The 13,036-nt window shown below is 40.9% G+C and overlaps 1 protein-coding gene across 1 annotated transcript in view; it reads right to left on the bottom strand.

Moving 5' to 3' along the window:
- Nucleotides 1-13,036, bottom strand: part of Pak2 (p21 (RAC1) activated kinase 2) — a 58,391-nt gene that overhangs the window by 10,730 nt on the left and 34,625 nt on the right. Inside the window, exons 5-11 of the mRNA XM_040750945.1 lie at nucleotides 12,835-12,866; nucleotides 11,949-12,056; nucleotides 10,000-10,132; nucleotides 7,647-7,710; nucleotides 5,086-5,134; nucleotides 4,426-4,538; nucleotides 1,215-1,332 (exon numbers count right to left, since the gene is read on the bottom strand). Of these exons, the coding sequence (XP_040606879.1) occupies nucleotides 1,215-1,332; nucleotides 4,426-4,538; nucleotides 5,086-5,134; nucleotides 7,647-7,710; nucleotides 10,000-10,132; nucleotides 11,949-12,056; nucleotides 12,835-12,866 (617 nt within the window). The remainder of the gene's footprint in view (nucleotides 1-1,214; nucleotides 1,333-4,425; nucleotides 4,539-5,085; nucleotides 5,135-7,646; nucleotides 7,711-9,999; nucleotides 10,133-11,948; nucleotides 12,057-12,834; nucleotides 12,867-13,036) is intronic.

Genomic DNA, 13,036 nt, shown 5'->3' with positions numbered 1-13,036 from the left:
AGACCTGAAAAGAACTGCTAAAAACAAAACAAAAACACCAAAACAGTGAAACACAAATCTTTCAATTTCAGCCAGCTTTTAAGTGACCAAACATATTCTTTCAGGGCTGTATGCTATTTGGAACTATTAAAGAACTCAGTTGGTAGATTCTGGTCTAGAATGCATGAACTCGTGAGTAGATCTCTGGCACTGTGACCCAGGGCAGAGGGGGGCAGGCCTGTAATTCTAGTACTCAGGAGGATCACAATGAGGTCATCCTCCTGCATGTTGTTTGAGGCCAGCCAGGACCACATGGGGCCCTATCTTAACACAGCAGCCAGTTGGTATTTTATAAGAGTCGTGTTTTAAGTACCTAAAAAAGGAAGACCTCCTACATGCAGTCTTTCCAGTTCACACGTATTACTCTAGAGTTGCTGAAGGTTAAAGCCAAACCACAGAGAGCACAATATAGTCCTCTGAACTTAGCACAAACTCCCACAAGTTGTCTTCTGACTTCAATATATGTGTCATGGTAAGCACATGCCCACATACATGCATACACATACAAGGAAAAGTAATAAAAATTTACATATAGATTCTTCACCTTGAGTGATCTTACTAAAGCCAAGGGCAATGCACAGATATTTAAGCATATACACCCCCCTTTTTTTCTTTGTTTTTTTCAGGACAGGGTTTCTCTGTGTAGCTTTGTAGACCAGGCTGGCCTTGAACTCACAGAGATCCACCTGCCTCTGCCTCCCAAGTGCTGGGAATAAAGGCATGTGCCACCACTGCCCAGCTAAGCATATATACATTGTTTGTCACATTGGTTCTATTTTCTACTGCTGAGTCACTTTTTTAATGGTACATCCCATTTTCCTCTGGAAAGTGTCTTTTTGGATGATAAACTGCTAAAGTTTGCCTGTGACTTCTATACCTCACAGGATCATGTCTTGTTCCCAAATTATCTTCCACAGGAAGGAAAGGGTTAAAGTTCTTTTTGTTTCTACAGGGTCTTACTAGGAAGTCCTGGCTGGCCTCAAATTTATAGAGATCCCCTTATGCAACCCCATGGCCAGCAGGACTGAAGTTCTTGTCTGGGATGAAATAATAGAGGAAAAACTTGCAAAAATAAATTAAAAAACTATACAGAGGAAAAAGTCTCTACACACAGAAGTCCTTTCTTTTTTCACGCTTGCTAAGGTCACACCCTAGGCCTATAGGAAGCAACCCACCTCTCTGCACACGGCTGCAATCTGTGCTTCGTCCATGCAGGTTTCCGTTACCACATCAGTGAGCGACCCTCCAGCAAGGTACTCCATCACCACAAACAACTCATCTCCTACCAGGTAACTGAAAACAGATCACACAAAACATACATGGGCTTTTATTTTTCCTAAAAACATGGCTCTCTGCACTGAAGAATTAAAATGCCAAGCCCAATTCCAGAGCCAACCATTTTGGAACTAGGAAGAGCACTTAGCCAGGCACAACTGCACAAAGCAAGATGTTCTCACTGGGTGCAGTGGTGCACACCTTTAATCCCAGTAATTTGGATGTCTGGGTTTGAGGCTACCCTGGTCTACATGGTGAGTTTCTGAACAGCCAGAGCTACATAGTGAGACCCCATCTGAAAAAAAACAAACAAACAAATCAAGATGTTATCAACTGGGTGGGGTAGCAGACATCTACAATCCCATACTCAGGAAGCAGTTAGGAAGAGGGCCCTGAACTAGAGTCTAGAAGGGCTATAAAGACAATGCTGCAAACAAAACAAAACAAACGGAAGCCAGGAAACTATAGTTTGACCTTTGGCCACATTGAGTGTATGAATACGTTATTGCAATTAGAGTCCAACAGAAAAATTATTTAGAGAGAGAGAGAGAGAGAGAGAGAGAGAGAGAGAGAGAGAGAGAGAGAGAGAGAGAGAGAGAGAGAGAGAATTATTTCATTGGGGCAAGCTAAGCATGGTAGCCACTGAGGTAGGAAGTTCAAAAACAAAACAAGAAAAAACAAGACTCCCTTCCCTGCACACATGCACGCACGCACACACGTGTGCATGTGTGTGCTGAACAAAGTGGGATATTTGGAAATGTTCAGTAACTTATCCAAGGTCACACAGATAGAAATTGACAACAGCAGAATACTAAGCCAAGCAAAGCAATGAGCCAAAAGTCTTGGGTTTGTCTAAGTTTTCATGCTATGCTGATGTGAAATAATATTTTATTTAAAAAAAAATTATGGGCTGGAGAGATGGCTGAGGTTAAGAACACTGGCTGTTCTTCCAGAGGACCAGGGTTCAATTCCCAGCACCCACATAGCAGCTCACAACTGTCTGTAGCTCTAGTTCCAGGGGATCTGAAATCTTCACACCAATGCACATAAAATAAATAAAAAATAAAAAAATTCCCTCACTTCCCTTATTTAAAAATAAGACAAAATTAATTTATGCATATGGATGTTTTGCCTGTATGTGTGTCTGTGCACCAATGCACAAGCCTAGAGGCAAAAAGATGGTACATGTGAACCACCATGTGGGTGCTTAGAATTGAACCCAGGTCCTCTGGAAGAGCTCCTAGCCACTGAGGTCTCTCCATCCCTGGGTGGCTGGAGAGTGTTCGGAGAAACCTTTCCAGAGGGCAGGAATTTGGCCCCAGCACCCACAGCACAGATGGATGCATGCACCTGCGCGCGCGCACACACACACACAGACAGACACCCTCATAACTACTCTACTCCAGTTCTAGGTTCTAACATTCTTCTGGCCTCTCCAGACACCATCATGCAAAGCAGTGCACACAGACAAGCAGGTGTACACATACGCATAAGTAAAAAATTCTTAGAAGGAGAAGGGGTAAGTGATATAATAATATAATTTTAAAAACATAAAAAGGTTTCAAAAAGCATACAAGGAAATGGACCTGAAAATTTTGTTCCTTTGAATATAGTCCTTACAAATAAGGACTATACTTACATTTATTTGCCCTCTAAGCAAATATAAAAATAGAAGGACAGTCATGTACACTCTATTATATCTAATACAACCACTGCTATTATTACCAAAGTAATTTATCTAATACAGTTGTCATTCACTAAATAATTATTATCTAATACAATCTATGTTGTCATTCACTCAAGTAAATGTGATTCCTTTTTTTAAAAAACCAGTTGTAGCCGGGCATTGGTGGCTCACGCCTTTAATCCCAGCACTCGGGAAGCAGAGGCAGGCAGATCTCTATGAGTTCGAGACCAGCCTGGTCTACAGAGTGAGTTCCAGGACAGCCTCCAAAGCCACAGAGAAACCCTGTCTCGAAACACCCCCCCCCAAAAAAAACCCAGTTGTAATATATAGTTTTATATTCTGCCTTTTATCTATTGTTTAACACAATACCTAAGCTCGCAGACCTTTTGATAGCAACCTGAAAGGGAAACATGAAAAGTAACACCTGTAATAAAAACTGTCTGTCCATGGTGACACATGCTCCAAGCCCAGCTTCCTGAGACCAAAGCAGGCGCAGAGTGAGCTTGGTGCTTTTCTGGGATAAAAAAAACTAATCTCACAGTTTAAAAACTGTGTGGCTAGTCATCTCTGAGATCACAGCCAGCCATTCCTTATGTCTCTGCTCTGTCCTTTCCACCGGCAATCACGTGTCATCTCAGCTGTCAATGAGATGCTGGCAGAAAAGGCCCTACACTGCAGTGCAGTTTCACCCTCCCTCCCCTCCTCCCTTTGGCTTACTTTTCAGCATTGGTATCTCAATCTAAAATGCTATGCCTGCACCAAAGAATGAGATTATAAATTTCAGGGGTTGGTGTTTTTTTTTTTTTTGGAAGATTGTTAAGTACTAATTGTTAAGTTTATTTTGTGTGTCTTGCTTACGTGTTGGTATCTGTACAGAGACCAGAAGAGGGAGCTAGATGCCCTAGAACCAGAGTCATAGGTGGGTATAACCATTACGTGGGTACTGGAAACCAACCATGAGTCCTCTAAAAAGCAGCAAGGGCTCTTAATTGTTTAGTCACCTCTCTAGTCCCAAATGTCCACATTTTTATCCAATGTATATGTTTCTTTTCTCATTAATTTTTTGTTTTAAGATTTATGTAATTTATATGCATGTCTGCCTCACTGAGCTTATGTGTACTTTATGAGTGCTAGCAGAGGCCAAAGGCTCCTCTGGAAGCAGAGTTACAGGCAGTGGCAAACTGCCCCATGGTGCTGGTCTTCCCCAAGAGCAGTGTGTGCTCATCACGAGCACCAGTTATTTCTCCAGCTTCCCTCTCTCGCTTTTTACATCTTCTCATTCATTCTCATTTTTAAAGACAGGGCCTCAGGAGGCTCGCCCTGAATTCTTTCTTCATCTTCCTGTATCAACCTTTACTCCTGGAACTAGTCATGAATCACTACCCCAAGTTGATCTCAATTTTAAAGAAAATATTCATATTTACCTGTCCAAGAAGTTAACTATGTTGGGATTCTTTAATTCCTTCATCACCAGAATTTCATTAATGATCAATTCCTTCTTTGGTTGTTTTTGTAAATTAATCTGCTTAATAGCAACCTACAATGGAAACATATTTGAAACATCAAAACAGCATTCCTGACAATTACAAGTACCAATTAGCTAGTCATTTAATATGTAGACCTCACACACTGAGATTCTAACTTACTAATGCATGATTTTACATGAATATTGCCTATGTGCAATGTCGTGACATAGATTCTAAATTACATTTGAATTTGTATTTAAACATTTTAAAAATGACATTTTGCTGTTTTATGTGTGGGTAGGCATGTGCTATGGTTGCACACTCTGAGTAAGACCAGAAGGAATGAACTCAGGTTGGTGAGTGACTACCTGCTGAACCATCTCACTGACCCTAGATTTATCTTAGTTTACTAACCAAACCCTGACTTGCTGATACATATTTATAGATCCAGTGCTTGGGAAGTTCACATAGGCAGATACCCTGGTTCCCTGGTCAGCCAGCCTCACATATTTGGCTACTACACATTTATACACATGCATACCCCTGTGCCCACACCATGGTTCCATTCACATCCCTTCTCCTACAAAGAGCTAACATGCAGACTTGAACAGTAGCTACCTCCTGTCCCAGTGCCACATCAGTTGCAGTAAAAACTGTACCAGAAGCCCTGAAAGAAAAAAGAATACAACTAAGTTACACCATTTACACTATTCAACCACTTCAGGTTTTGAACAACTGAAAAAAGATTTAACATCTTATACGCAACACTTCTAAAACAAAAAGAGGGGAAAAACAAAAATGCAATCCTAGTGGCCAAAACTTACACATGCAATATTTCAGACCTATAAAAAAATATACAAAGAAAGAGAGGTCTGGGCAGTGGTGGCACACAACTTTAATCCCAGCACTTGGGAGGCATAGGCAGCCTGGTCTACAAGAGCTAGTTCCAGGACAGCCTCCAAAGCCACCGAGAAACCCTGTCTTGAAAAACAAAACAAAACAAAAAAATAAAAAGGAAGGATGGGGAAGTCCTGTGTATATGTCAATAAAGCACTGTTGGCCAATAGGGAAGCAAGATAGGTGGGACTAGGAGTTGAGGAGGATTCTGGGAAAGAGACATGGCAGAGACAATGTAGCCCGCCAGAGAAGTAAGAGGTCTGGACCCTTTTCTCCAGTAAGAGAAATACTTAGATTAACAATTATGGGTTAGCCAGTAAGAAACAAGCAAACGGCCAACAGCTTCATAATTAATATAGCCTCCTGTGTGTTATTTGGGGACTGCAACTGTGGCAGAGCCCAAGCGGCTGGTGGAAGAAAACTACACATTACGAAGGAAGGAAGGAAGGAAGGAAGGAAGGAAGGAAGGAAGGAAGGAAGGAAGGAAGGAAGGAAGGAAGGAAGGAAGGAAGGAAGGAAGGAAACAGCACACAAATCTACTTCTATTCTTAAGAAACAAAGACGTGGAAGGGCGTGGTGGCACATACCATTAATGTCAGCATGCAGGAAGCAGAGAGATAGATCTCTGTGAATTTGAGGCTAGTCTAGTCTACATAGTGAGTTCCTGGACAGCCAGAGCTAGGTAGAGTGACCCTGTCACACAAAATCTAAAACAAAACAAACAACTAAACAACCAAACAAAAAATACACCAAAAAGTGAAAAACAACAAACAACAGCTCCCCTAAATGAAGAAGAAAGCCAGGGTATACATGTCTATGAGCCCCCTACTCGGGAGTTTAAGACACAAGGGTGATGCTCGCTCAATGCTAGTCTGGGCTTCAGAGAGTTTGTCTCAGGGAGCAAAACTTAAACTAAACAACAAATCAAACAATGAACTATAACAAAACTTGAAGGCTGCCTCTCTACCCTTTGTGACAGGACCTTCTGGCACGTTCCAAGTGTATTCTAGATTTGATGTTTGTCACCCCTAAACATTTCTCTGAACTTCTTTTTTTTGGGGGGGGTCCGAGACAGGGTTTCTCTGTGGCTTCGGAGGCTGTTATGGAACTAGCTCTTGTAGAACTTCTAATTACAAAAAGACAGACATATTTTTCAAGAAAATATATTTGACTTCATTTTTAAATTTCACAAAGTTTTGTTTCATGAATTTCTTTGCAATTTGAACACTGGATTTATGATTGTCATAAGCATTATTTTTGTTCATCCATCATTATTACTATGTAACTTATCTATTATTATGCAAATACAAAAGTAAAAAGGCTGGGGATGTAGCTGGCAGGCAGAAGGCTCTAGATCTTTAGCACTGAAAACAAAGGGTAACTTTCAATTTTTTGTTATTGTTATTAAAATCAGTGCTAAGTTAAGATTGCAAGAGGAGGGGGCTGGAGAGATGGCTCAGTGATTGAGAGCACTGGCTGATCTTCCAGAGGACCCAGGTTCAATCCCCAGCACCACATGGCAGTTCAAAATCTGTCTGTAACTCCAGTTCCAGGGGATCTGACACCCTCACACAGACATGTGTGCAGGTAAGACACCAACACACATTTAAAAAAATGATTAGAAGAGGAAACAGAACAAAAAGCCAAAAACCCAATACAGGATTTAAAGATTTTTAACTGTCAATAGCCTGCAAAAATTCTTTGTCTTTAAAATGCATTATATGTGTGATTTTCTACCTATTTGATCCCTCACCACCTATGGGAAAGGATATGTAAGAAAAAGCCATGAAAGCCACATATGGTGACACAGACCTTTAGTTCTAGCACCAGGAAAGCTAAGGATGGAGGATCACTAAGACTTGGATTATATAGTGACTATGGGGCCAGCCTGGGCTACTTAGGGAAACCTTGAAGAAGATGATGGTGGTAGAAGAAGTGAAGGGGAGAACAGGGTCAGGGAAAGGTGGAGGGAGGACACACAATGTAAAGTCACTTTTAACCAGTGCTTCATTATTTTGATTTTTGAGACAGGGTCTTACCATGGTACAGGCAATCCTACAAGCAATCCTGCCCAGCACCTCAAGTGATACGGTCACAAGTGTGCATCATTATACCCAACTCAGAAGTACAGTTTTGCTTTGACAGTCTCTACATTCAACTGTGTTATGTATTTACATAATCTCCTAAGGTACCATAACTCAGAACAGTTAACGTGCTCAGCCAGAGGGAAGGCTGTATATACCAAGGAATACTCAGTATGACATAAATAACCTCAAACTTACCCTTGTCCAATTTTTTCATATCTTGTGTATTTTTTCTTAGGGTCACCTATGCTCACAATAGTTCCTATTTTAAACAAACAAAAATTAGAAGTCAATCAAGCAAATAATTGCAAATGAAATTTGATAGCTGTTCCTTTTAATAGCCTGCACTGATTATAAAAGCGCTTTTCCACACACCAAGTTTCAAAAATAATCTGCTTAAACAACCAACACTAAAGAAAAATAACCAGGGGCTGGAGAAATGCCTCAATAGTTAAAGTCACAGGCCCTGGGTTCAGTTCCCAAAACCTACACAGTGGCTTACATCCACCCGTAACTCCAACATCCACTTCTGACCTCTGCTGGCACCAGGCATGCACATGGTATATATATATATCCACATAGGCAAAATATTTAACAGACACAAAATTTTAAAGTTGAAAAGAAATTAATAAAAATAAGCGATAAAAAGTGGTGGCACACTTCTCCAAGGAGCTATACTTTTTTTTTTTTTTTTTTTTGCTTTTCGAGAAAGGTTTCTCTGCGTAGCTCTGGCTATCCTGGAACTAGCTCTGTAGATCAGGCCAGCCTTGAACTCAGAGACCTGACTGACTGCCTTTGCCTCCTAAGTGCTGGGATTAAAGGTGTGTATAACCATTGCCTGGCTCCATTTTCCACCTTTGAAAAAACTTCAATATACTAAAAAATAAATATTAAACTCAGGAAATTGGAAAAATATTAATTTAAACTCATATTTACTATTAAGTTAAAACAGGAAAAATGACTCAGCATTAACAATTGCTCAAGGTAAGACATGAACATATCAAGCGAAGTAATAATCTATCTAAGTACTCCACCTCAAATCAACCACTCAAAGCTATAACACACAAAGTCATGACAGTGAAATCTGAAAAAAGAACTGTAGCAAAAGAGGGTACAGATGATTAGAGATCAGGACTAAATGGTGGCAACCATTGTTCTGACTTATTGTTTGAAAGTAGCAGCTTTCCTAAGAGAATGGACATTGTATATTTCTACAAAATGCCAGGGTAAAAGCAGGTTCATACTTGAAAGTACTGAGGACTAAACGCAATAACCAGAGCACACCCATGATTTAAACACTATCTAAATGGGATCTTTCCTTAACTCCTAGACCACTGCTCTTTGAAGCCTCTGTAGATTTTGCCAACATATACTATTGTTACCTTTTAATGCTTGACCTAAACCGACAATGTTGGATTAAAAGGAAAGAAAAAGAACCCACTTCCTATATACTTTATGCTGACACAAAATACAAAAGGTCATGTTCTTTAGGAACATTTTTTAACATCTTTTTTTTTTTCTGAGACTGGGTTTCTCTGGGTGTAGCTAGCCCTGGCTGTTCTGGAGCTCCAACTGTAGACCACACTGCCCTTGAACTCACAGAGGTCCTCCTGCCTCAAACTTGCAAGTGCTGGGATTAAAGGTGTGCACCACCACTGCCCGCTTTTAAATCTGTTTTTGTTTAGTGTGTATGTGTTGGTGCATACACGTTTCCACACATGGCGGTCAGAAAACTTTGGGAGTCGGTTCTCTCCTTTCTCTATGTGGATCCTAGGGAATCGAACTCAGGACACCAGGTATGGTGGCAGGTGCCCTTTCCCACTGAACCATCTTGCCAGTCTATAAGGGGCATTTTTATAGGTTTGTATCGAGAAGTTATATTTAAGCCCTGTTGGGGGAAGTCCTGTGCATTTGTCAATAAAGCACTGCTGGCCAATAGGGAATCAAGATAGGTGGGACTAGGAGTCCAGGAGGACTCTGGGTAGGAGAAACACAGAGAGTTGAGATGTAACGCCATGGGGTAGGAAGCCCAGAACTATTCTCCGGTAAGAGAAATACTTAGATTAACAATTATGGGGTAATTACTTAAGTCAGAGCTAGCCAGTAAGAAACAAGCAAGGCCAACAGCTTCATAATTAATACAGCTTCTTGTGTGTTTATTTGGGGACTGGCAACTGGCAGGGGATAAACCAAAGCGGCTAGCAAGGAAAAGCTTCCCTTTACAAAGCCCCTTTGATAGCGTTTCAAACTATGTCCTTTAGATGTGACTGGCAGGGCTGGGTGTTCGTGGTGCATGCCTTTAATCCCAGCACTCGGGAGGTAGAGGCAGGTGGATCTCTGTGAGTTCGAGGACAGCGTGGTCTACAAAGTGAGTTCCAAGACAGCCTCCAAAACAATACAGAAACCCTGTCTCGAAAAACCAAAAGAAAAAATGGCTAGCAGGGACCACGGGTTTTGCACACACTAAGCAAGTGTTTCTTACTGGGCAGCAACTATCTCCAGCTCTGGGCCAAATGTTTTAAAGAAAGAAAATAAAGTATAGACTGCATACTTAATTTCTCCATAATCTCTTCATCTGTCATCTTGGCTTTCTTTTTCTGTTTGTCTGAAGACTTGGCACCACCATCAACATTTGAATCACCAACTGGAGCAGGAATAGGGTCAATGACAGACCGTGTGTAAATCTGCAAAGACACAATTCGTTGTTGAGACTTGAGAAAAGGCATTTTCAGATGGTCTTTTTTGTTTGTTTGTTTGTTTCGAGACAGGGTTTCTCTGTATTGTTTTGGAGGCTGTCCTGGAACTAGCTCTTTTAGACCAGGCTGGCCTCGAACTCACAGAGATCCGCCTGCCTCTGCCTCCCAAGTGCTGGGATTAAAGGTGTGCGCCAACAACACCCGGCTCAGATAGTCTTAGTAGCAGAAAATGTATTCTGATTTTTTTAAATTTTAAATCAAACTAAGTTATCTTTCCCACTGCTTTAAGAATGGGACAGTATATTCACACAAGAAACACATTAACTGCCAAGCACAGTGGTGCCTGTCTGTAAGCCTAGCACTGTGGAGGCAGATACAGCAAGGACAGCCTAGGCTACAATAAGACCCTGTTTCAAACACTCTCACCTCCCCAAAACATGTAACCAGGAAAATAATGCATAACTTTTATTTTTTTGACACAGCATGTATGCATTTTGAAAATACCTAGCAAAAGAGGTCTATGAAATTCCTTCCAGTGTGACTACATCTAAAGTACTAAGAACAATATAATGAAAAGAAACACACTATTGAGGTTGGAAAGATGGCTGAATGGTTAAGAGCACGTGTTACTTTTCCAAAGTCCCAAGTTCAATTCCCAGCACCCACATGGCTGCTCATAACTATCCCTAACTCAGTTCCAGATGATCTGATGTCCTTTTCTGACCTCCACAGGCAACAGGTGCAACATGCTGCACAATATACACCCAGACAAAACACCCACACACATAAAGTAAAAATAAATTTAAAAAAGCACTCCTGCAGCCAGGCACAGGGCACACACCTATACGTGGGTGCCTAAGAAGCAGATGCAGGAGGATCAGGAATTCCAGGCCAGCCTCAGCTACATAGTGAGACTGAAGCCAGCCTAGACTACACGAGACCCTGGTTCACAACAAAAACAAAATGAACCTAACACAGCTTAGTAATAGAAAAGAGTAGGAGTGTTGATGTTGAGATAACTATAACCACCTCCCACTGTAAGTTTTACACAGTGATCATTTCCTTTCAGCCAGTCCTAAGTCATAAAGAAAACTGCAGCCTCCACCCCTGCACCAGCCTCAGCTCTGTCTGCTGAGTGGAGCAGAGCCCCGGGGCAGCCTTACATCCCACTTATCCCCGTGGGAAGGGCACTACTGGAGCCGTCTCTTACTGCCTGGCATTAAGGCCCTTACTCTTAAAATTCTCTTAATGCTAAGTAATTTCATTCTTAAACGTCTCTTCAATAAACGTACAGCCTTTGAAAGCAAGGTAAAATACATAATTCAGGAAACAGCAGTGAGTTTATCTAGGTCTTAGTATGTAGCTCTAGTTGGCCTGGAACTCACTAAACTGTGGCCTCTTAACTCAGAAAGATTCACCTACCATACTCGATTAAAGATGGGCATCACCATGCTACTCAAGATATTACTTTTTAAAGTAGATATTATTAATTTTAATTTACTTATTGTGTGCATGTGTGTGCACACCCACCATCCTGTGCATGAGGAGGTCAGAGGACAACTTAGAGGAGTCAGATCTCTCTCTCTACCATGTGGGTCTGGGGGATTGAACGCAAGCTGTCAGGCTTGGCGGAAAGCACCTTTACCTGCTGAGTCAGCACCAAAAAGTAGGCTTTGATAAGTAACCAAGTCTCTACATACTACAGTATTTTAAGCTTGAGGGCCTTTAAACATTTTGACTGCAAGTCAAATGCAGACCAATGGTTTCAAAAACACACAGTGTAAGTCACCAGTCAGTCACTCACTGATTTCGTATGGTCTGGCCGAGGGGCAATGACAGGAGGAGCAGCGTCTTCATCATCATCGTCTTCCTCTGTTACTACTGCTGACGTTTCTGATCCCTTAGTATTCAACTGCACTCATCACAGGAGCAAAAAAGGAAGATGAACCAGCAAGGTTAAAAGGTTAAAATGTGACTACCCTTTAAAAATATTTCTAAATTTATTTCTTTAACAGCTCATTTAAAAACAACCAAACTTCACTGGTTCTGATATAACCAATTAAAAAGTAAATGAATTCATATACGGCGAGTATCATTTTTAGTGAGGAGGCTCTGCTAAGGACTGAACCCGGCCTGTGTATGGTGAAACTGCTCTACCACTGAGCTACATCCATAGCTCTTAGATAAGCAATCTATTTCACTGGACCAAAGCAAAGGCCCTCTGGATCTAGGTACACCAGTTAATAAAACAAGAAAAAGGAGCTGACATGTGTAAATTACTTATAATGTGCCCCAGTTTACCATACCCAGAAAAGTACTGGAAGGAGGTTTGGGGAAGAGAGAATATGCCAACCAGTTCACCATATTCAAGTTTAATATGGCAGCACCAGAGAAGTAGCTAAATTGCTCTGGAGTTCAACCAATCAAGTAGGTAACTTAAGAAAAAACAAAACAAAACAACTATGTAACTATTTGTCTGAAGGATAATTTTATTTTACTTTTGGTTTTTTGAGACATGGTCTTGCTAGCCACCCAGTCCTTCAAAATTCACAGTGAGTTCATTACCTTGGTCTTGAGTGATGCAGTTAGAGACATGGGCTATCACATCCGTTTTTATATTTTAGCATGCAAAATATGTCTAGGTAACCTACATTAGAACAGAAACTATAACAAATGAATTATTAACTTACTGCTGGTGTTCCAGAAGGGAAGCCATCTTTCTCTAAATGTGAAACAGAAAAGATATTATTAATTTGAGAGAGAAAGTAGGAATATAACATGTGTAAACTATTTAGAATGTGCCTCAGTTTACCATACTGGGAACATTTAAAACTCAGATTCATCATTAAAAAGTGAGAGCTGATAAAGCAAGAAAGACAGACATTTCCACTG

This window comes from Mesocricetus auratus, unplaced genomic scaffold, assembly GCF_017639785.1.
Source record: "Mesocricetus auratus isolate SY011 unplaced genomic scaffold, BCM_Maur_2.0 Super-Scaffold_100008, whole genome shotgun sequence".
NCBI classification, from domain to species: Eukaryota; Metazoa; Chordata; class Mammalia; order Rodentia; family Cricetidae; genus Mesocricetus; species Mesocricetus auratus.
The sequence above is the reverse complement of the archived record's forward strand: the minus strand, read 5'-3'. Positions and strand labels throughout refer to the sequence as shown.